Source organism: Charadrius vociferus, unplaced genomic scaffold, assembly GCF_000708025.1.
Source record: "Charadrius vociferus isolate BGI_N301 unplaced genomic scaffold, ASM70802v2 scaffold244, whole genome shotgun sequence".
NCBI lineage: Eukaryota > Metazoa > Chordata > Aves > Charadriiformes > Charadriidae > Charadrius > Charadrius vociferus.
In genome coordinates, this window is record NW_009648822.1 from 4,399,308 (window position 1) to 4,424,108 (window position 24,801).

General features: G+C 39.0%; 1 protein-coding gene across 1 annotated transcript in view; it reads right to left on the reverse strand.

Annotated features, from left to right (window-relative positions):
* VCAN (versican) overlaps nucleotides 1–24,801 on the reverse strand; it is a 105,781-nt gene that overhangs the window by 57,520 nt on the left and 23,460 nt on the right. The window contains exon 5 of the mRNA XM_009886862.1: nucleotides 13,181–13,474. Within this exon, the coding sequence (XP_009885164.1) occupies nucleotides 13,181–13,474 (294 nt within the window). The remainder of the gene's footprint in view (nucleotides 1–13,180; nucleotides 13,475–24,801) is intronic.

Genomic DNA, 24,801 nt, shown 5'->3' on the forward strand with positions numbered 1-24,801 from the left:
TGCTGAGATGAGTGGGTAACAGATGTTGTGCCTTCTCCAAATTTTTGCGTGGAAACGGTACTTCCTGAGAGAGCAATAGCCTCAGATCCGGTTTGATTAACAGTTGATACAGAAAAGGATACAGGTATTCGAGATGACACAGTAGGCTGCACATCTCTCAGGTCCTCTCTGCTTCCTTCAGCTGATGCCTCATTATCAAACACCGTCGCAGAACTAAATTTAATGAATGGAGTTGACTCATCTGCTGTAGAAAATTGTCCAGTGGTTACTGCATGCCCATCTACGAGTGTCTCTGATGCAGCAGGCACATCTAATTCTGGGACACTACCAGTAGCCATGCCAGAAACTCTATCAGGCATAATGGTATACATGCTCTCTCTGCCCTCCCCCTCTGTCGTAAGATCATACTGATCAGTGAACAAAGCTTTAGGGATTACAACAGTTGTAAGTTTCTTGTCAGATTTTGCCTCCATTGACTTTTTTGTGGGTTCTTTTGTTGAGTGGGCACCAAGATACATATTCTCTTTTGTTAGTGAAACTGAAGTCCCTGTCCTGGGGAACTCTCTCCGAGAAGCTGGTAACAAGCTATCTGTAGCTGTCATCATAGGACCCACTTCTATTTGTTCAGTCTGATTATCAGCATCATGTTTTTGTGTATCTCCTGTTTCAGTATCTTCCCATGAACCAGTGGAACTCTTAGCTACAGCTGTGCTATCCTGAAAAATTATAGAGGTCAAGAAAGCGTCCTCAATGCTTTCAGACCTACCTTGTTCCTCGGGCAATTCTGCTTCAGAGTAAGTGTGCTCCAGTTCCAAAGCTGCAGATGTGCTCTCTGTTAACCTTGGTGAAACATCATATTCAGTCCTTCCCAGTGTATCGTAAGTGCTAATTTCGCCATCTGTGACAGTCTGAGGTAGAAGGGTGGTTAACTTAATGTTCTCCATAAGCACCTCCATTTCCCTTTTTTCCTCAGCCACATCAGTAGTCATTTCTGTATCTTCAGATTCTAGGGTTGTTTCCTCCAAAGCAGGGACCTCTGTTTTGGTGACAGCCACTTCAGTAATCAAAGTCTCAAAAACAGGAGGTTTAAGAGTAACTTTAGCAGTTGATGATTTCACACTGTCAGTTTTCAGAGATGTAATCTGCTTAACAGTTGTAGGCTCTGTTATGACTTTTTTACCTTAAAAAAGAAAGAAAAAGTGTTAAGGAATCATTCAGTCAGAACACAAACAAACGTTACTTTAATTCAGTTTGAATATTCCCAACAAAAGCTAAATGTTACACTGAGAAATAACCATAAAGGTCAAAGGCTTTAGGGAGTTGTTTAGCATACAACAGAGCTTTGAATAACATAAAATAACGCATTATAAAGCTGCAGAACATAGAACTTAAAATCAGATGAATTGAGACAAGTAGAAGTATTCTTCATATTAATTGTTTGTAGACCCCTAGAAGTCCTCATATTATATGAGTAGCCATCAGAGAGCTAAGTACCAGTCAGGGAATATGAAAGTTTATTTCATGATGTCATGAATGAGTGGTACTGCAAAGCTGTGGGTTTTCTTCAAAGCTTACTGCAGCATACAACTCACATGTATAAAGGGAGTGAAATACCACTTTGGTTTATTTTCAGCACTTAATTACAAATTGCGAAAAGGAACCCTCACAGGAGTGAGGGCATGCTTAAGCAACAGGAGCAAACATGCCATCAGAAAGTATTATTTTACAATGCCGCAAGAGATGCTGCCCTGCATTTAAATTATATTAAGAGAAATTTATTGTGGGGAAAGGTGAGAACAGTAAACTTAATGTAAGATCGTAAACTTAATACTATAATGATGTTGATCTTTGGAAAACACTTCAAAGATATACATATGAAACTCCTTCTCACACAAAAGTGCTTCTATGGGAGTGTTGAACATAAAAGGGCAGACCGTTGAACCTTCTAAATGACAGGAAGAGTAAGGGGGTACCTATCCTAGATTCACAAAAGACACAAAGAAAGGTCTTTCCAGTGAACCACATTGTGATGTTTTAAAGAATCTTGCTGCCTTTTCCCTTGTCCACTCCTTCTGCCAGTCCAATCTGAGGAGGAAATGTGTGCCGACAACCATGACACCACAAAGTCTTGCATCAGATTTTAAACTCTTGAAAAAGGTGAGTTTGTGCTAAGAAAATAGGATTTACTTGGGAAAAGCCCAGGGTGGAAGCACCTTCCCTTCTGCCAGTTCTTCCAGGTCGCTAATCTTCAGAAGGGCAATCGGAGAAGACAGGTGGAAGATGCGAATGTCTTAAACCAGTGGTGTTAATTGCCAAGTGACTGAGAGTCAAAACCCTTATATGGATGCGAGTTAAGAGCAAAATATGGTCCTTTAAATCACAGTAAGCATATGAAGAATGCATTAAACAGACTGTGTATATGAAGACTAACTGCTTACTAGACAGACACAACTACCCCTACAGCTTCTTGCAAAAGAAAATATTGATCATCTTCTAACAGAGCAAAGAAGTCTGTTCCCCTAACATGCAGAAATCAAAACATTTTAGAAGGAAGTATTGAAGCCAAAGGCTCATTATTATAGCTGTGAGTTAATAAAAGAGATCAGGACATTTTACTCAATATAAGGTATGAATACCAGTTGTCAGGGGAAAAAGTGAGTTCCGAGATAGGAATTTTACTTCCTGGCATAAGGGGATGAAGATGTTCTAGATGATGGTGCAGTCTCTGACTGACTCAGGACTTGCAGGAGCTAATAGTATGAGCAAAGAAGAGGAAGAAAAGTGAAAAATTTAGACAGACCCAACTCAGTCACGTATTTGTGCAATGACGGTTTATACTCAAGCATACACAGTATGTATGCACAAATCAGTTCTTTTCACACACCCATGTCTAACTAGGTGCCCCTTTTATATTTGTAGATATGAATTCCACATGTGTAAGTTAGGGTCACACAAATATTTGTTTAGTTTCACACACCAAGCTTTGAAAATGTCACCTTTGTAAGAGACCTATTTAATTTACCCTGAAGTAGACAGGCTGGCCAAGATGATGGCTGCTCAGGATTTCTAGAAGAATGGGTAGATTTACACAGAGGGAAATAAGGAAAAAGAGCTGATATTTCAGCTTTCTTGAATAAGAAGTGAAAGTGAAAAGGAACTTGAATTCGTGATGTTTAGAAGTGGTGGTGTTCTTTGCCAGCACGAAAAGAAATGGATTCATTTCCCTACTGTATGTTAAATCTTTTTGTGGTTATACAAAGACTTAGCTGCTTATATACTGGGTTGTTTTGGTTTTTTTTTTTTGTTGGTTAAAACATTGAGTTGAATAAGAAGGAGTAAAGTTATTGAAATCCCACTAAGCAAAGCACAGCCTTAACAGAAGTGATTTTTGTGTTTTGGGGTTCTATGACCGAAAGTGGATGTTTATTGCTCTTTTCAATGCCTATGTGATTCAAGTGTGAGCTGGCGTTTACACAATCAAGAATTAACAAATTCTTACAATTTCTTTCCCTCTCTGCTTGCATGAGGATGGTTTAAGCCATGGGGTTTTACTTCACAATTATGGAGTGAAGAGTGCACTCCAGTAAGTTAGTATTGTCCTCCTGAGTGGTAGTTGGTAATTGTTTAATTTCTACCAAACAATCCACCAATTTGCCTTAACAGCGCTTTCTTATGGCAAAATGGAAAGGAGACACCATAATCTCATATTCTCCCTTCTAACCAGAGGATGAGTTTCCTTAATGCAGATTGAATTTATTTTGCAGCCAACATCAAGTACTGATTCAGACCTCAATTACCATATTTTAAGTGACTATCAAGATCACTGTTTGAACGAATATGGAAATGTAATACCCTCTAACAAAGCTAGACAAAAATGAGAGCATGAGAATAGATTTTAAAATCTGTGGAAAAAATAGGTAACTTTATTTCATCACTGCTGGGAAATTGTGTATGCTTACTCACAAGCATTTATGTAGCTGCCCAATTTCCAAGAAATGCTTGGAAATCCCAAAAGTTCACATATTTACGCCTGAGATGCAGTTATTTGTTTTTCATGACTGCTAATTACTTGATAAAACAGGTACACATTGATGAAGTAAACCTGAAAAATATACCAAGCATACTTGATTCGCTTATATTAATAAGTGAATCAATAAATATTAAATTCACATACTGGTGTAAGAAAAGCACATATTTTTTAAGAGTTTATCAACAAACAGGCAAGTTGCCTCCTGTGGAAACTGACACAGGGTTACCAGTGTGCAAAGAGCAGTTCTGGTTAAAATCAACTACAGGGCCTCTAAAACTGCTTTGTCATAAATACGATATCTAAGATTTTTCATACAGATCATTCAGCTTCACAAACTTATTTGAGTGGATCAAAAGAAGATGCTTCTTCAAGGAGCAACCTATCAATATTTTTTCTTTTGCAGGAAAAGAAAAAACAAAGAGAAGGTTACTTTTTTAATAGACTAAGCATCATTTTGAACTGTCGTCCACTCCACCCAGATGTTTTGCATTACTGTACTCCTTGCATCATGCATGCAATATGCTATCTCCTTTGTCCCTTCTTCTGATTCAAGACATGAGGCAGATTTTCCTAATAAAATTCATGAACATATTAGCAGCAAGAAAGCAAATTATCTCAGCAACAGCTGCTCATATCAAAGACTACCTTGTCAGTTTTTAATCAATTCATTTTGTATCGAACAACATGATTTTGGATGGAGTATACAACTTTGCAGAGATACTATATTTTTTCACTCACTATTTATTTTATGCTTTTGCTGTACAGCATTTTCTTCCTCTTCTCTCCTACTATTGTTTAAATAAGGATACAAAATAATGGAGCAATATTAAAACTTAATATTTTTTCATGGAAATCACAGTACATAACTTTAGATGTGTTTTAACTTTGTGATAATAAAATAAGGATTTTATTATGTTCTGTGCTGTTTAATAATAATTTCAGGATATCTGGAGGAGAAAATACTTATTTTAAAGACTATATATTACGATTTATAAATATGTATTTTCAGCATAACCAGTCCCACGAGCTTTTTAACCATGTGTCTAAGTTGAACCACTTGAGCAGTTTCTCTGCACTTAGAAATACTGTTTCTGTGTTTATGTTTAGGTATGTACTTAAGAACCTGGAAGAACAAAGACCCTACAGACAGAAAAAGAAATTGTTTTGAGTCATTGCTAACAGTCAAAACAACAAAAAAAATGTTTAAAGTCAGAAAAAACCCTGGAAATAGTGAATTTTTTCAGTGAATAACAGCCAAATTACATTATTCCAAAATATCAGTAATGTGAAGACAGTCAAAATGGTTTTACATCTTCCAGCCCATTTAGAGAATGATGCCCGTGCAGAGAGGGTGTTTTGCTTAATTTTTATGTATTTTTGTATGCTAATTTCTGTTTGCTACTTTGTTAAATTTGTTTTGCGTGTCTGTCCTTTCCCTGGCAGAGAGGACAGTCTTGAATATTCCCCTGAGTCCAAGAGTCATGCCAGCTGGAGTTTAAATTACTGGCAGAACCTCCTAAATTTGACAAGTCTAAGAGTAAGAACAGATCAAAAAAATAAAAATTGGTGCTCTGGGTTACAGATTGAGCCAGAAAAGTCTCATTATTACACTGACTCAGTACCCGCGCATTCAGGAAGCAGAAAGGTGGACAGGGGATGTGGAGTTTTGTTCATTACTTATGAGACGTGTGGTAGCATAAGGAGGACTTAAAATATGATTCTGCAGCTATAAGAGTTCCTCTATAACTCCAGGTGTTATAAGTCTATAACTCCACTTACCTACACTGTGTTTTGACATCAATGCAACATGAAAAATAGTTTAAAAATCTAAATCTAGTATCCATTCCCATTTACAAAATATGTGCCATACCAGAGAAGATGAATGAGATTCTTAAAAATAATAATTAAAAAAAAAAATATTTAAAAGCTATCGATCTATCTTATTTGTAAGGAAAAACTTAAAAACATAATGAAAGGTCATGCATCCTCTTCACACCGTTGCCCCAGGTTCTTTTCTTCCAGCTAACAAAACAGTAGAGGCAGCAGCTCTATTAGCTCTGTGAACACAAATACTCTTAAGTAAAGCTACTTGCTCTTTTGTAATTTCTGAAGTCAGATGATTAAAGGGGGAAGCATATATTTTCTCCTGGTTTCCCCACATTCAAGTGTAGTTCTGTGAGCAAATTATAACCTGTCAATCTATCCACAAATGAATAATAGCAAAAAGCCTTTATCTTTCCACATTATTTCTAATAAAACTGCCAAAGAGGACAAAAAATCAGTGAGCCCTTTTAGTCAGCTCTTCCTAATTAATCAGTACCCCGGTACCAAATAAAAGCAACAATCTTTGCTTCCTGACCATAAAAAACAATTGAAGAACAAAGAGAGCCAAGACTGTTGCTCAGGTCAGGAACCGACAGCAAAAATCTTACTGCTTTGCTCTCCTCAGCTAGTGCAAAAGGAGACAAATTGCCTGTATGTTCCACGGGTACCCAGTTTCCACAGCAGTGAGCAAATGTAATAAAGAGCAAAACCAATTTATCTTTTCTGTACTTGAACACCTAAAGAGATACATCTTTTATTTCTCCACCTTGTTGCTTCTAATCCCACCCTTGTTACCTGACCTGTTCAGTGATTAGAGGGAATGAAAGGAAAATGCCCTTAACCATGTCCTTTTTTCTTTCGTCTTTTCCTCTGTCCACCCTGTTTGCACTTAGGGATTATTCTTACAGAACCCAGCTTTTAATGACTCAGAAAAATGCAGGTTAACTTCCTCTGGCAAAAGTGTCCCCTCCTGAAGGTCCACCTCCAGAGGCTCCAATCAGTTGTTCCACATATATCAGCTAGATTGACAAATCAAGTTCTGTCTGTTTATACATTACACAGCATTTAAAAGGTTAAGTTGCACCCAACCACCACCTCCTCCTTCTCAGGGTGAGGTACTAGCAAGGTCTATTGCACAGGATTGTGGATTGAAATCTTCTTGCCGTTTTCAGCACGGTCTGATTGACTTCTTGAAATTCCTTCAACACGCAACTAAGGCAGAGTGGGGTAAGGAACATGGTGTGAACTGTTAGTGTGCACAGCCCCTGTAATGTTTGCCTATTGCTATAAACTCAGCAAAGGGCTTCAGGGATTTATCCCTCCTACACCTGGTCCAAGTTATTACTGGAGATGTCTGCAGCTATGTAGGTCTTGCTAAACTGCATATCTGAGAGAAGTACAGAGATCTACCTTCTCAGCAAAATAATAAAAGCTAGAGAATCATTATCTGGTGGTAGCTGCCTCCGTAAGGCAGCTTAATCCCCCCACATAGCTTCACCTTCACAGAGAGGAAAGGAGGCATGAGAAGAGCCAACAGCCTTGTACACACTGTGGTCAGTGCCATGACCTTGAGATGCTTGCCTGCTCAAAAGCATTTTACCCATTCTGATACTGGACTGTGAAATGGTGGAGAAAAATGGCTTTGTTATGTTCAGCACTCTATTGTGTTTCGTTTTCTTCAGATTAACAATTTTGTTTCCTGGGTGCCACCACACCCGATGTCTTCAGTATTCTGTGGTCATTCACAAGCTCATCAAAAATCCACAGATCTCCTGTAATACAGTCACTGACATCAGGCTGGAAATAATTCCCTCATCCAGGAAATAGTTGGGACATGTAGCTACCGACGGTTGCTGTGGAGAAGGACAGAACTGCCTAGTTATTCAAAGTTTTCCAAACTAAGTCACATGCAGCAAAAGAGAAGACATTTCTTCTGCCAGCTTTTGAGCTATGCCTAAAAATCTTATCCTTTCTGCTGCTAGACAAGTGGAGCACAGTTGATGTTTTCTGAACCTTAGCCTGCAATCATGGTGATTCATATTGTTAGACCTCCTAAAGACGGGGGGTTTTTTTGTCTTTCCCTGTTCAGAAGTCCTCCACAGAAGAACACTGCTTGCAAGTCACCTTGCATTACCAAACACCCCTGTCCTAGTGAAACACCCTTGCTTGAACTGACAAGAAACAAAGGGCTTGTGTTGGAGAGGTTTTGGGGTGCGTAGGGGAGAGGTTTGTAGAGAGAAAATTATTGCCGAATTTAATCTTACAAAGGTCTGTCCTGTTACATACGATGAAGGTTGTTGCTTCCTATATTTCTTCTATAAAGTGCGTTCTGATTTTGAGATTTAGAGAGATGAAGCATCAAAGAAAGAGGCCCTCAGTCCCAAGCAGGGGTTGACTTGGATACACTCTTGATTGGGCTGTATTAAAACGATCAAACAACGTGGATTCCATTCATGATGAACACATACAGCAACACTGTCTCGGAACTGGAATTTTCAAATCTCCAGCTAAAATGAAATCATAATTCCAAACCAAAGTGGCATGACCAAAGAGAAACAACAAAGGTGCGTGAAACAAAGTCAAAATGAAAGAACATATCTGAAAAAAAATGTTCAAATCCAGAGCAAAACGGTCAACACATGTTTTGAGTCAAGCAAAATAATGTTTTGCTGAAAGATTCGCCAAAATCAATACAGGTCTATGAAAGAATTCAGCTTTAATAAACCAGTGTTTCTGAGCAAAACACAGATTTTTGTTTCAAAAATTCAGCCACCACTGTATATGAAGTTCATCAAGTTCAGTTTTGTTGCAGGTATGTAGAACAAAAACTCTAAGAGTTTTGATTAGTGCATTTCTGGAGTGCAATTTATTCTACAGATACTGTAGTATAAAATGCCCCATCCAAAGCCAGTTGAAGTCTGTGGCAAAATTCCCACAAACTTCAGTGAATTAGATCTAGTGAGACTGGGAAGCTGAGGGATGGAATTAAATAAATACCTATAGCTCTCTGTAAGAACTAGCTATTAACTAGGTACCCATTAAAAAGTATTTTTTTTGCTGATACAGTATTTTGTTCTTTTACAAATAAACATAAGAAAGTGTTCAGCAACAGTTGTTCTACCTTTTTAAAATTATTTTTAATTGTCAATAGGAGTCCTATATGTTAATACTTGAAAAACTTTTCCTCTGATGATGGCCCCTCCAAGCAGTTTCAAGTACTTAATCATGTGTCAAACCTGAAACTTTTTCAAGCCCCATCAGATACATGGTAAGGTACCTCTCAGAAAAAAAGAAGAACTAAAAAGTCTGGCAAAAGTCTTGGAGGGATAAGAGGAAACACACGGATAATATTTCAGAAACTCAGAGCCATGTGGTTTCTGTAAAGTGAAGAACACTTGTGATCAAAGTGAAGAAGGTTTTTTTTATTTTTTTAACAAGATTTCTAAATTTTAAATCATGTGCCATTAGTCTGGGCCACTTTTATTTTCAGAAAGTCAAGACACTTTGTACAACGTGATTTTGTAACCAGAACACTTCTGAAGTTAAAATCCTGAACTTAACTGTACTGTTAAATGCTTTCCAGGTTGGCTGTTATATTGAAACTAGTGCATATCATTTGTAAGTTGAATTTACTTCTTGGATTACTGTTTTTCATGTATTTTAGTAAATATGATCCCTTTTTAAAAGTAAGTCAAATGTTCAAAATACTGATTGAATTTTCTTTTGACTGCAACTTAAAATTAATATTTTGATATTTTCCACCAGAGACACTTTTATTCACAGGATAGGAGTGAAGACTCTAAGCAAGGATGAAGAAAGAGATATCCCCTTTTTTAATATACAATTTGTCTTTGTAATGACTTCAAACAAATGCCTGCCTTGCCACACACCTATGACTTCGGTGTATATGTAAATTCAAGCATTGGACTCATCCTTTCTTTGGACTCATCCACATCTGCGAGGCACGTGTTTTGGTGGCCTTATTCAGGGGGTACTACTCAGCATGGTAAAAGTGGCAGATGTAGGTCCTTCATCATTGCCATGTCACTTCAGACTAAATGTGCAACTTGTGGCCATAACCCTCGAAGCTGAGTCAACGGGGACTTCACTAGCCTTCACACAGGAGGCAGAGAAAACTTTATGGGGATGCTGTAAATAACCTGAAATCGCTGCGTGAACATCTGTGCTGCAGACTTTCGGCACTGGTGCTACCTGGGTAGCTGGCTTGTTCCTGCCATGTTCACAGAGGCACTCTGAGTTTTTCCCTTTAGCTGACTAAGATCTCATAAATGCATGTAACGGCTTCCCTGTTTTCTTCTTTGTCAGCAACAGAAGATTTTTGCTGGTGTGACTGGATACTGAGGCAAGAAGGAAAACATAACAATGTAATGTGAGACACCTAATGAGCACAGTAAGAATTTGGAGTGCATTGGAGTTACATGGAAAGAGTCAAGACGTGGGGGAGGATTGTTTTGTTGTCTGACACTGTGTAAAAGCTTCATACTGAGCTAAAAGCAGGCAGAGGTTGGGGACAGTGGACTTTATGTGATGCGCTGAAACTTTGAAACAGAGATAATGAGAAGAAACTTCCAGACAGAAGATGATTTGAGACAAGGACTTAAATCCTGCTATACTGTAGAAGCATTTTTTCTTTCTCTCCCTATTACTGCCCCAAAGAAAGGACTAGCTCCAGGGCTCCAAGAGGAGAGAGTGACTCACTCCACAGCCGCTGGTTCAGGCAGCTGCTTGAGCTGCGAAAGACCAAGATGCTCGCAGCGAGTACTCATTACTCACCACTTGCATAAATCTTTTAGAAAAGCAATGAAGAGTTACAGCTGGTTCCTGTGAGTTCCCAAGAACCTTCTGAGAAGGAGAGAGAGCTTTCAGTAATTTCTGAAATTTGTGGCAGGCAGGCATCCTGCAGGAGTCATCTAGCTAGTAATGTTCAATTAATTCTGATTGCAATTAAAATTGCTAGAAAGCAACCCACTGTCTACCAAATTGTGTTGGTTTTGTTTAGTCTTTTTTTCTTCTTCTAAGAGTCAATAGTTACAGACTGTCTACTTCCTGGATTGCAAACTGATGAAATATTTATTCTCCATGTATCAAGGGCAAGAGTTTGCAGAAAAAGCAGTTATACAGAAGGCAACAACCCAATACTTATCAAGAATGTTTTTAGAACAAATGGTATGTCACTAGACTTTGTTACCTAAAACTTCCGGAAGGAACATTGAGAAGGTAGATGTTTGAAAGGAGCAAAATTCACACAAACAAACAGAAAGTTGAAATTTGTCCTAACTAAAGACTAGTTACAGGCAAAAGACTATTACAGGCAAAACATCCAGTCGCTACTTCAGTCTTTTAGCGGGACTGATGAATTTCATCCCCGTTAAAAGACAATTTGACCCACGACACTAAAAACTGATCATAAACAATTTGGGGGAGGAACAGAAGGAGTGATATGACAAAACTCTGCTCTGCAGATTATAGCACGCACTCCTGAACTTAACTGGTCTTTATTCCTGTAAGCAGTTCCCTTGAAGTCCAGTAGGACTACTTCCACATGCAAAGCTTTGGAACATATTACTTACATGCAATAAAGGAAAAAAACCTGAAACCAACAATCCTATGTTAAAACATCACAGAGAAGAGTGTCTGAGGACGGCCAGACTGTAATTTTACACCAGATGTTGAGACTTGTTTTCAAGCAGTTAGGTTTGTTCATAAATGAGCCTTCAATGCCTGAGTTGGAAAGATCTGCAGCTGCAGTTGTTTTATCATCCACAAAAATGGGGACAGTACAGGGTGCACATTTCAGGCCGTTCTGACTTACGGTCACAGGACTGAGTCCAAAAAACCTAGCTACTCATAGCTAAAGACCAAGTTCTGAGCTTTTAACTCAACAATAGTAGCCTTTACACATTAACGTCAATTGTATTATTTGCAGCTACAGGAACTTCCTTGAACAGAGAGGCCTGCAAAAAAAACTGGTGAGAAGTCCAACCTCCCTATGCTGGTGAGGATGCTGCAAGTCTCGGGGAAGCAGGATATTCAGCTGGGAAGAAGCACTCTGATCTCTTAGATGTGATGCACCTTCCAAAAGTATCAGTGTTCTCTGAGTCCAAAAAAGACTCCTGTGATGCAGGGGATCTTAAAGAATAGAAGTAAGGTGATAGCATCTTCTCTTAACAGACACAGATAGCTGGTCTGTGGTATTTGAAAGGGCTCACATCATGAGATGAATGGATGGGTGTAGGAAAAGAACAAGTAGTCATCACTAATGACAGAGAGAAGTGTAGGAGGGTAGTTCTGGAGGAGGCCAGGCAGATGAGACCAGGACCTCCGTGGTGGTGGTCTATGAAGCACTGCTAGTTCCAGGAAGGCCTGGGAGACAGTCAGGGATCTGGAACTGATGCACAGGTGAGATGATATAAGGAAGAGAAACTCAGGTACACTAGAAGCTGGTGAACCTTTGGGACAAAAGGAATCTATGCAAGGATAGGCTGCACCATAATAACAGCAGAGTAAGGCTGCTGGCAGTGAAGATCAAAGAGATTACAGAGGAATATTTAACCCCAAAGACAAAGGAAAGCTGACAGGTGTAGAGAATATCTGGTTTAGATTGATGCAGTCTACCAGGTGAATGCAGCAGATTCTTGATGTGCCTCTGAAAATACCAGGAGGGAAAGAAGCAGCAGAACAGCAATTTAGATCATCCATATTACCAGCTGACTGGCAAATGAAACACCGAGCGAGTGGGAGGAGAACTTACAACTGCTTTAGAAGCTTAAAAAATACAATGAGACAAAATGCCTGAAATTCAGAGATAGCCCCCAAATTACCAGCATCTCAGAGACCTGAAAATGGCCAAGCTTTTATGCAGTCTGTAAACAGTCTCTCCTATTGCCCACATTGGAGACAGAATATCAAGTTAAATGACAATCTTTCACCTGGTCAAGCAGGATGTTTCTTCTGTTCTTATGCTTGTTGACATGACACAAAGATACCAGGGTGCACTCAGGCACCAGAATATGTTGCATCCGCAGATTCAGGGTGACTGTAGGTACGGTATGTCACTCTCTGTAATAACACTACTCAGGCTGAAATCTTACCTTAAAACTTTGCCTATCTTTATCTGCCAATATTACTTTAAGACATTTGTTTTAGTTCAGCTTTTCTCTCTTTTTTTGTAAAGCCATAGTGATAAAACAATTATTTAAAAACTTATGCGTGCCACAAGAACTGAAAAAAATACATATTAAAGAAAACACATTTCAGGGTTAGCATGGTGAGCATACTGAAAATTGTAACTGAAAAAAAGCTTACGTTCATAGCAGTAGGCATCAAACTTGCTATCTGGGTAAGGAAAGCCTGTTTGGTTCTCATAGCGATACAGGGTTCTCACCCCAAGTAAACCTCCACCACACTGGGGTCTTGCCACTGAGGCTGGGTAACGAACGCTGCCATCTGCCAGCCAGCCATAGTCACACTGGTCAAAGCCATTCCTCCAGGCGACATACAGGTTCCCAACAGAAGCAAGAACGCCATCTCTTTTCCGACACAGCTCTCTAGCTTCCTCAAAGGTGAACTTCTCAGGGGCTGAGACATGAACCACTTCATCTAGAGGAAGAAAGCAAAGATAACAAAGACTGAGTATCACATTCCATCATCAAGTCAGCTTAGCTCCCCTCTTCCAGTCAGTGTCCTGCAAGACTGGGGTTTTTTTCCAAAATTTGTTTGAATAGTTTTTTTCTTAAGAAAATCAGATAGTTAGAAAATCAAATATCTTGTATTTGAATACGAAAATGAACCTACCACAAAGCATTAGCTTTTATATTCAAACATTATACCATGAAGTACACTGTAGTTGGAGATTGAGTACCTCCCTCAGTCTCTAAGCAGAAGTAACAGCAGCCTTGAAGGTCCTCTGTGACCTCTGTTGGAGTAGACTTCGCAACTCAACTGCACTAATTAAATCCAGTCCAACAGAATTTACTTTCTCAGTAAAACAAATCTTTTACATCTGCAAGCCTCTTACCTGACCTTTTTAGTCATCACTAGAATCTCACTTGAGACACATAAAAAAAAACAAACGTTCTTCACGGCTGCTCCACAGCAGCTTCTAATGTCATATTTCCATCAGTCCTAATCTTGCCCCATGGGGAAACAGGTGAGGGAATGCACTAGACATATTGCATGCACAAAGCCCTTTTTGTGTGAAAAATGCTGAATTACTCTAGTATGCTGGTATTATAGTTTAGCTTCTACAGAATAACAATTTGTAAATAATAGTTGTCCAGTTGGAAACTGAAATAAAACAAATAGCACATCTAACATTTTATTTCCAAGCTAAATCGTCATTATGCAGTTGGCTTGGTTGCCTCATTCAACCGAACACTATAAACAAATTCAATGCTTTAATGTTCATGTCCTGGGAGTGAAACAGTAAACTTAACTCCTTTCTAATTTTTGCTCAGACTTCAGATGGAATTGATGAGACGTAAAATCAGCATATTCAGCTGTAGAAAACACTGCAAATTCAAAATATTTGTTACAAGAGAGTAATCCTCTTCCTCAACTACAGTAGGCCAGAACACAACAGTCATGTTGCAGGAAAGCACTGCTTATTCATATTGGACATGCAATCTGTCTTACCACTGCAGTTGTCTCAAGGCAACCTAGCAAAAGGCAGACAGAAACTACATCACCCCAAGCAGTTTCATTCACATCAATATTACGCTTGTTTCAGGCTTGAAAGGAATGCAAGTGTGAAAGGAGGCAATGTGCCAATTTTCTTTTTCCTCCTAGGTAGAAACTCTTGATTTGTTTTTACAGCTGTAATATCAATTCCGTAGTGTAAGTTTCTTTATGCACGTTCAGGGAGTTTCTAACTTAGAGGTAAAGGGACAGAGCATGTCTATTGGAGAGGGAGAAACAAGGAAAGCAAAGAATCATTCATCCTCAGAAGTACCAGAATGCTTCATTCAGCTCTTCAGACCACACAGATACTGCACATTTTATTAAACACTTCTGCAAAAGACAGCTTTTTTCTGCATCAAGAGGCAGCTCTGGTATCACGGCCAATACAGAATGATACACACAACTATGCCACCATACTGTCCCAACAGCAGTATAATGAAACAATGGAGCAAAGAAAGACTTCTCCAGAGCAGCCCCCTTTGTTCTGAGGACTATTCACTTATCCTCTCACACAGCAGCCATGAGGTATATGAAAATTAGTAGTTAAAATTATTGCAATTAAATAGCAGATATTGGTCTGGTTAGACAAGAAAATGAGACAAGTAAGAAAACCAATGGATTTTAATGGTTTCTAGAAACAACTATGATGGATCAAAAGCTAAATAATGTCAAACAATCCCACAGCATTCCTTTTGGGAGAAACTTATTGAATACACAGGAAAATAGGTAAACAGTGCAAGATTAATAGCAAAGCAATTTTTCCATCAACTGATCCGCATCACTGCCTCCAAATGGAGCTTGTGTGTAACATAATTAAAGTTAGGAGTATTTATTCCTCTGAGCTGTCATCTGCACTCTGCTAACGCAAAGAAACTTAGTGAACAGTTATGTCTTGCTATAAGACTTCAATATGCAGGGTTCAATCAGTACTTATATAAGAGATGTCGCTTTGCAGAGAATGTACTCATCCAAGTTGCACAAGAACATTTCTATATGGATATCTGCCTTAAATTTGCCTTGGACTATGCCCGTATATGCAATATTGATAACACTGCACAATTAAAAGATGGATTGCATATCTTTTTTTTTTAATTGAATCTGTTCTACTGACCCCACACCTACTTATTTGGTTCATCTCTTATAGTCAGCTGCTGTCATACAGATACCATCTTTGTTAAAGGGCATGTTTCCAGAAAAAGTAAATAATAAAAAAATCCATGTGTTTAAGGATAAATGCATCCATCCTAACCAGAATACTCCAATCAGTGAAGTCCAAAGACACATTCTTTGCCACCTATTTGGTATATTAAAGTATTTGTGATGATAAATTCACAAAGAATGTAAAAAGGTGCCAGAGCAATCAGCAAAATGCCCTTATTGTGATTCATCATCACATCATATACCAAGTAAATACTCATTTATTCCAGGAATGCTAGTGATAAGATAAAGGGTACAAATATGTTAAAACATGGCAGCTTGCAATTGCTCTAGTTAAAGAGTGTTTTTCTATGATTCCAGAATTCTTATTTAAAAAAAAAATCCAGTAAAGTTCAAAAGTCAGTTCCAAATAGCAGTCGTATACTGTAGGAGATATGACTCTGCAATTTGCCTGTCCAGTTTGAAAATAAATTAAAATTCTGTATGACTGATTGTGTACTTAATGTGCATAATAGTTGGGATGAAATGTGAAAATCAAAGCAAAAATTTAATGAAGGCCTTCCTTGCTATATAAATCCAGAAACAGTTAAAAGTTGTCCTGCAATCTTCTAAAACCATCTCACAAAAAAAAAAAAAAAAAAAAAAAAAGAGAGAGAGAAAGGTTTATGTTTTCTGTTCAGCAATTGGGAAGAAAGCAATGCTCAAAACACTTCTTCAACTGAGTGGCATCAGTTTGATATACAGCAGCTCTAAATTATGTGATGAGAAAGTCAGCACAATCTTTCCTGCACTTCTCACCAGGAGCGGACTGAGGGCATGTATACACTTCATGCACAGCAGACTTAGCATTTCAGGGATATGGTGACCCATACAGCACAGAGACAACTGATCAGGTCCTACTGTTGGTGTGCAGTAAACACAATCACTTGGAATGTGCAGGGATGACATTTTGCTATCCTTGTCACATCTCTGACATAATTAGTGCTGAGACACGTGCTCACCATCAGTCTCCTTGGTCAGAAAGAGATGGCTACCAAACTATTGATGTTTTGGGTGCATATTCTGGAAGCGCTACTTAATAATCCTCCACTTTTTTATCCTCACAGAAATGTGGAAATTCGGTTTATTGTATGTGAAAAGAGAGCTGGTCCAACTTCACTGTCAACATGGCTTTTTCTCTCATAGTGAGAACTTGAGTTGGAAACCACATTGTTCCCCAGTCAGCCTACACAAAAGCTGGGAAATAGAGCAGGAAACACAGAAGAAGGCATGTGAAGAAAGGTGCTGATCGCTGAAGGAAGAAGAGCAAGAAGCTCTAGGAACTTCTTCTGGCCCTCGGGGAAAAATTGTACAATGGAACTCAGGTTCTGCTGAGCTCTTTCATGGACTCAGCCTCAAAACTGACAGAGGCTGTCAAGAGGCCATGGATAAAAGACTTGTGCTCCAACCCTGACTTCCAGTGCATCAGTCAATGTAGCTAAAACATCCTGATTCCTTCAAAGTACCAAAGAGAAAAGGATTTGACCCTTGCACAGAAACTTCCTCTAAAAAGAAAAAAAGTTAATGGTGAAGCTAATAAAATTTATTTAATCCATGCAGTCTCTAAAATTAACTCCTGGTTTTGGAAACACAATGGGTTCTGTATTTAACACGAGGATTCATCCTGTCACACTCTTACAGTATCTTTATTATGATGTCTGAAAGCACCTCAATTTCCCAGCCAAAATACTGGAAACAAGGAAATTAAGAGAAAACTTGTCTGGTCGATAAACAAATGACATAGCCACCAACACCAGCAGGGCAGATTCAGTTTTTGTGTGTGTTAAAAGCCATGTGCAATGTTTTTATAGCTGGAGTACGCTCCGAGTAACTTAGCAATATTATGCACACAAACCCCAGGGCTTACACCAGCAAATGAAGAGAACCTAGTCCTGTAGTACCTTTAGACTGCAGCCAATAATGTAATGTATATTATTGCTGGCTCCTGTTTAAAACCAAGATTCAGGTCGATCGTGCAGCCTCAGCGGTCAGAGCACTTGAAGTATCCCCAGGATTTTCCTGTTATATGTACTTGTTTTGCTTGGTTAAAACAGACACCTGATGAAAGTAATGCTTTTTCCCTCTCTTTCAAATATATCAAGCTCGATGAAGAAGCCAGGTTTTTCTCTTGAAGACAAAAGCTGATTCACTACAAGCCCCAAGGAAAAAGTTTAAGATCTACAGAATTATCAGCTGGTTTTACAGCAAGCTTCATTCCTTTGAAGGTTAATTCATTTATTCTCTCTCATCAGGAGACGTCTCATTGAGCTGGGCATGTTTGTAGATGAGAATTTCATGAATCACACATCTTAAAAGCAAGCACAGAAACAAGGGCAGGCTAGAACCATAGCCGGGGGTCAATACACAACATGTATTGACTAGGGTAAAAGTAATGAATCTAGATCTAAGCCCTCCAGCACAGACCTTACCAGTAATTTCTTTTTCCATAGATGAAACCACAATTAAGGGATTGGTGGGCTGCTACTTCCTAGAGGAGATCTTTGAGCCTGACTATGTGGCACTCTTCTCCCAGAGCAGAGCACCATCTGCTCAACTTCTATACCACCGCCCACTGTGCCACACACAACAAAACGAACTACGAGTCACTTGCATCTGGCAGATAAAGACATCACATGCAAGTCCATGATAAAAGTTTTGCAGATGTCTGAAGGATTCTGTCAAACTGCAGAACTTAAGAGGTAACCTGTGAGTCTCCAATTAATGCTCTTGACACATCCAGTAACACACCAACTGCTGTGGATGGTGTGTGGTCAACCACCTATGAAATGTCCTTGCTATTATCCAAACCACGTAAGGGAATGACAAATACTAAGGAGACTCTTAAGATTTATTGGGTTGTAATATTTTTTGTGTTTTTCCCCATTTTGCTCTCCCAGAGCAACAGGAGAATTTATTATTATGGTGCCATCTGGAATTTGGTGCTCACAAGCTTTACCTCGTGGTTGGGTGCTTAGATTCTACAACCTCCACTACTTTCAGCATCAACTACAGAAAGACATAAGAATACCCAAAGGGATATTAAATACACAAAAGCTAGTCATTCCCATAGATGGAAATGCTTAACTTTAACAATTTTAAATAAAAACAAGACAAAAAATTTCCAGTACCTTTCCACCTTAGCTTCTTGATAGTGCTCTTGTTTGAGGAGAAACATTATCCCCGACTAAGAATTTGGCATCTCTCCTTTTTTGAGCATAATGGGCCTGTGGTGAACTTCAGTCCTGTTCATTAGTTGTTTCTGAGAGATGGAGGAACCCATCAAGCTCATCCAGCAAAGATGCCCTTATGGGGATGTTAGAGGTCCAGAGTTCTGTGACTACAGTTGCAGATCAGGGTGCCCTGGGTCAGGCATGAAAGATGGCTAAAAGTGACAAAATGTCAACTTTTCTGATGTTATATGGAACATTCTAAGGGCATTTCCCCACCTGCAGCTGTAACCTGGTGTTACTGCTCCTTATTAACATTTGGTCACAGCCACATGGTTGGCAGTTCAAAGCTCAAGCAGTCATGAGATGCTGCCACCGTGACATTCTTTTCCTCAGAAACATGGAATCTGTCCAAATCTTCATTTCTCGAGCACAATCAAGTGTGCAAAGAAGCAGGAATACTGTGGCCACTTTGGGGACTAAAGCATTTACCTTTGCACCTTGAGGACCACATGTCTCAAGAATTTCCATTTCCTCTCTTCTCTTTCTCTCTTTGGCCAAAAGGCTTAGGCAAAAAGGCAGTAGCAGCCACGGACAGAACTTCCAGACTGCTTGTGCACCAAGGAGAGAAGTGATACTGCCCATATGTATCCCTCCGCTCCACACATGCATGACAATAATGGAGACCACCACCTTTGTCTTGAATACTCTGAAAAAAACATACAGATACATTTGGGCCAAGACAGACCAGAAAAGTTTCATCTGTCTTCACCATAGGCAGGGGCCATGGAGGCTATGTAGAGTTAGCCTGTTTATTAATCCAGCTCATGTCTCAGCCTTCCACCTCTTTCCCACACTGCACAGACAAGATGCCTTATGTCGGCTGCAGTTCTCTTCCTCCATCCTGCCACTGTTAAGGGTTGGTTCTCTGACACCCCAGACTAGTAAAGAGGTACCCTTAACAAAGTCACAAATTACTGCAAAAGACTGTCTCGGACTAGAAATCCACAAAGACCTAAGCAGATAGGTTCAACTTTAAAGCAGAAAGATAGCTGAAGAAGTCTTTTTCTCTTACACGTTAGAACAAGTTAGTTGAGTCTTTTTGATACACATCAGTAATGATTTAATTAAAGTCTTCTGAAAGTCTTCAGTCTATTCTATGCAAAACCATAGGCTAAACATGAATCCACTGCATTTGACAACACCAGAAGAGTATACTTTTCCCATAAGCTTGCCTTCAAGAATGAAGTGTAGCATGGCAACTGCTGTACCATTAGAGAGCTCTGCTGTAGTTGCAAAGTGTCACTGGCTTTTACTTATACAGAGGGGGAAAAGGAACTATACGATTCTTTGGGGTTTGTGTCTTACTATCACAAAAATCATTTAGACATCAGGATTTTTGGATCTCCTGAAAGATGAGCTTTATCACATTATGAGCTCAAATACAATGTCATTTATACAAACCACCATGGTATTATTTCCTTTTTGGTTTACTCTATTTGGGCTCTGTACCCCTCTTAAGAACTCTTGGATCCATGATCCTGTGTTAGGTCACACAACTCAAGGCTGAGAAGTGCCCAGTAGAAGATCATTTTCGCTGTGTCCCTGTTTTAAAATCTAATCTAGCTGTTGCTCCAGAATCAGAAAGGACTCCGGAGAAAATCTTTAGCTGCCCAAAACACAGAAGAAACTTCTCAACTGAAGCCATATTTTAGACTACAACTTCTTTAATTATTATTATTCCCACAGAAATTTCCATGACAATAGCAAAACTGCACGGGACTAGGTGGAAAGTATTTAAAGGACATCTGGTTTTGTTTTTTCTTTTTCTTCCCCGCACTCACTGTTGCGGGGGGAAATGGTGCATGGAAGGAAGACTGTATAATCTTCCCCACAGCCACCCCTAAATAACTTTCTTAGCATGAGTCCCCATCTGCATATTACATACGCTCGTTAGATGTATATGGCTTCTAACTGGCTTTGGCCAGAAGACAATTCTGCATTGAGTAGTTTGTGCTTTGGCTCCACACCACACACTCACAGCCCCTCACTTCATCAGTGGGCTTTGGCGAGCAGACCTCACTTTGTCTCCATTTCTGACACCACAGCACTGTCAAATCAATCACATACACACTTATCTGAAGACAAAATGGAAACCCTTCCTTCCCTGTCACCCATTTCCATTCAAGGGATTATTCCATAGAAGATGTTGGTGCAGACATTGCTTCAACTGGAGGTATTAAGAGAACCTCAGAGTTATATCCAAACTTTTGCAGCTCAATCCCTTTAGATTAAACTCTTTATTAGTAAATCATCTCCCGCAGTTAAAGATATCCTAAATGTTCTTGTTAATGCTTGGTACACTGAAGTGTGTGATGAAATATGAGGAATGTAAATCAGTTTGTAATAAGGGACTGTGCCCAGTACCTAATGACATTTTGACTCCAGCTTCTTATTTTTATCTCTAGAGCTCAGAAATTTTAAATCCTTCCCATAATTATTCTGCTATGTGTTTTACCAAAACTAGAAATATTTAACATATAATTGCGAAGTCTTTAAGCTCTCGGGCTTTCCTCAGAATAACGAAATGGTAAGAGTTAGCCTAGACAACTGGTTTTCATTTAAGCTAATAATTTGTCTTTCAAGGAGAAATCCATGTCTCTGGCTAACTTTGTGATTTCATATGGCCAGAAAGGAAGAAAACTGAAATGGTGTTGTTCCTACAAATCCTCAGTGCAAGTATCCAAATTAGTACTGTAAATTCAATACACATTTATTTTAAAATGTATTGCAAGAATTCCTGCCCCCATTTATGGCCTTCTGGGGTAACACACTAACAGCAGCCAACAGACCAATAACTGTTCAATGAATTCCATGATGACATTCTCATTATGGCCCAGATTTTGATATCATTAATCAAGCACCATCTTATTCCATGAATAGTCATCCCACTGACACAGGCTGTCCAAATAAGGACCTATTTAGTGCAAGTAAGTCTAATAGATTTGGCATTGAATCAGAATAGGCTATGGAGATACGAACTTTAAAATTCGCATGGAAAAAATCATCTTTATGCGCAGTTCTACCCTATACTAGTACCATGAATGTCCTTTGTTATTGATGAAGTGTCTAAAGCACTCATTATTAGACAAAGGTCGTACCTTGCAGAATCAGCCTTTGGTGGACAGGGCAATCAGAAATTTGGCATAACCTTAAATCTTGAACTGTAAGCCTTCTACCAACATATAAATGTGTTACAACACAGCAAATAAAACGTAGGATCTAGTTTACTGCCATGTTCACTTCCCAATAACTTCCGTCGACATTTTATCTAATTTTCTGTCTTCCATGGATGAGTGGTTCCAAAGTGTAGTCTCATTGACGCTGTGTAACTTCAAACAACTTCCGCATTTGAAATTAACTTCTGTTCTTACAGAAACTGCTTCTGTTGTAGAGACAAAGCCATGTTGGCTCCTTAGCCCCATCTTAAAAAGGAAGTCTGGCTCAAAGGCTCAGGTTTCTGTGAAGGCACTGAAGAAGAATTTATCCTGCACTATACCATGATGTGGTACTGTGTCTTCCTAACATGCATCTGTTTCTTTTCACCCGAAAAAATAAATTAATGTCTCTGCATGTCAGTATAACATGCCACTACCCTATATCCATAAAACTGTCATGCCTTCTGACTCCTAGAAGTTATTTTGAGACTCCAGTTCATTTGAAAACTTCTGAGAAAACAAGCAAAAAGAAAAACAGAAAAAAGGGGGAGGAAGTATCTTTGGTTAATAATTATAATAATCTGGCATTAAAATTGATCAATCTTAACAGAAAAAGAAAATCCCTATGCAGCAGGTTGAGGCTGTACAGCTAATTGCCAATTATCTTTTTCACAGCACTCACGGCTTCACAGCACATACAGAACCTTCCTGCTATGTAAATAGCTTAAGGATGTGTTTTCCTATGTGCTCAGTGTTGACCTGACTTAGCTTTTAGTGAAGTCAATAGTAAAACTGTAAAGGGAATTCTCCTCCCTTCTTAGATTCAACTTACTACCACAGTAAAGTGCTCTAGTAGCAATGGCGTTGTCTATTAACATAACAAAACATGCAGCCGTCATTTATCACACCGCTTTGTCTCACACCCTCTTCTGTGCAAAAAAAAAGCATACAATATGTACTAGGCTAAGATGGAGTGCTCTTTTCCCGATTTGGGAGTCAAGATTCTAGAATGTTTTTCTAAATGCGTACTCTGGGAATCATTGAGATAAAGGCTAAATCAAACACACTGTGCCTTTGGGAAGGATGGTACTGAAACCCTCAGGCATCTTTGCCTCCTGCAGAGTTTCATTCTGAACCTGTACCCATCTCTATGAGCATTCTGTTACCATACAATGGGCTTTGTAACAATCCTGGAGAGTTTCAGTGGACCCCAGAGGTGAAGTGGTCAATCATAGCATTCAAGTCAGACCTACAAGCCCTTGAAGGTTTTGTCCTTGTAGGTCTTTAACCCTTGTCCCAGGCTAAGGAGCCTTTAAGATAAAGGCTAAAACTGTGCATTTGCTTCAATTGGTTTTCCACAGGAAACTACTGTGCAAGGAAGAGGATAAAATGAACATGCTTATTGTTATTTGGGTTGATAGACCAAGTCTCCCCAATATTCTGTGCTACCTTATATTTCCTAAACACTGAAGGTTTCACATCCAAGCAGATCACATTACCACAGTCCAGCTGATAGGCTGCAAAGACATGCTTATGTTTAAACAGACCATAATCCACAACAATAGGACAGAAATGCAGAGCTATCCGGAGAGGAAAGCCAGCTCATAAATTTTGGTGAATGCAATTTTGTAACAAAGAAGAATCAACTAATGTTCATAAGAAACTGAAAACCTATGCATGTGCATCTTCACCAAAGACTGCACAGTTGCTGCAACCTCTTTGAACATCGGGGCCTGGTTCCAGGATGTTCTGGGCACAGAACCTTAGCCTCAGTGAAATAGGCTTCAGTTTTAAGGCTTTCAATTTTTATTTTTAAAAGCTCAGTGAGAATATTTGACCCCGAGTGATTGGTGGCTTGCATGCATCCAGAATAAGCTTCTTCATATTAGTTACACTTTTCTGTTCTTAAGAGGGAAGGTCATCTTCATCCAGGAATGATACAGATTAGTCCAAACTTCTTTTAGTAAGCTAGGAAAGACCCAAATTAAATTTGAAAGCCTTGCTTCAGAGATGATTCAGAATTCAATTCCATCAGTGACTGATGGAGGATCAATGTTATGAACTCTAAGGGTTCATATGTGCTGCTCACTGACAGAAAGAGATGGAACATAAGTAACATTAAGACAATGCTGAGCACTAACAAAATTCCATCACTTAATTTTCAGAGTTCCCAAGCTTATATGTTTTTTAAGTCTTTGCAAGACTTGCATTGCTTGTTTTATTGCATTTTATAACTCTCCAATGTAAGCATAGTCTGGGGCAGATCCTCAACTACTAAGAGAAAAATGCTTAGTGATTTCAGTGACTAGAGTGTCTAAATCAGGAAAAAACTTGGCATTATTTAATTTATTTCTGTCTAAGATAGCATACAAACACTGAGCACCTTAATTTTGCAATTGCTTGTCAGAAATATAAGTACACATACAAAGTCAGGCTTGCTCAGAGCCATGGCTGATTTATTGTTCTGATGACTTTAAGAGCACTAAACTAAATGCATATCTGCCACAGATCAGCCCGAAAGATATTTAATTAGGAACTATAAGTATATTTTTAGAAAGAAACAGTGAAACTAGTATGGAGTAAAAAATCTGTCAAGACAGAAGCAGTGTGACACACTCAAACCACCGCAGTAAATGGAAAATGTACTTTGGTCTTGGTTGCAAAA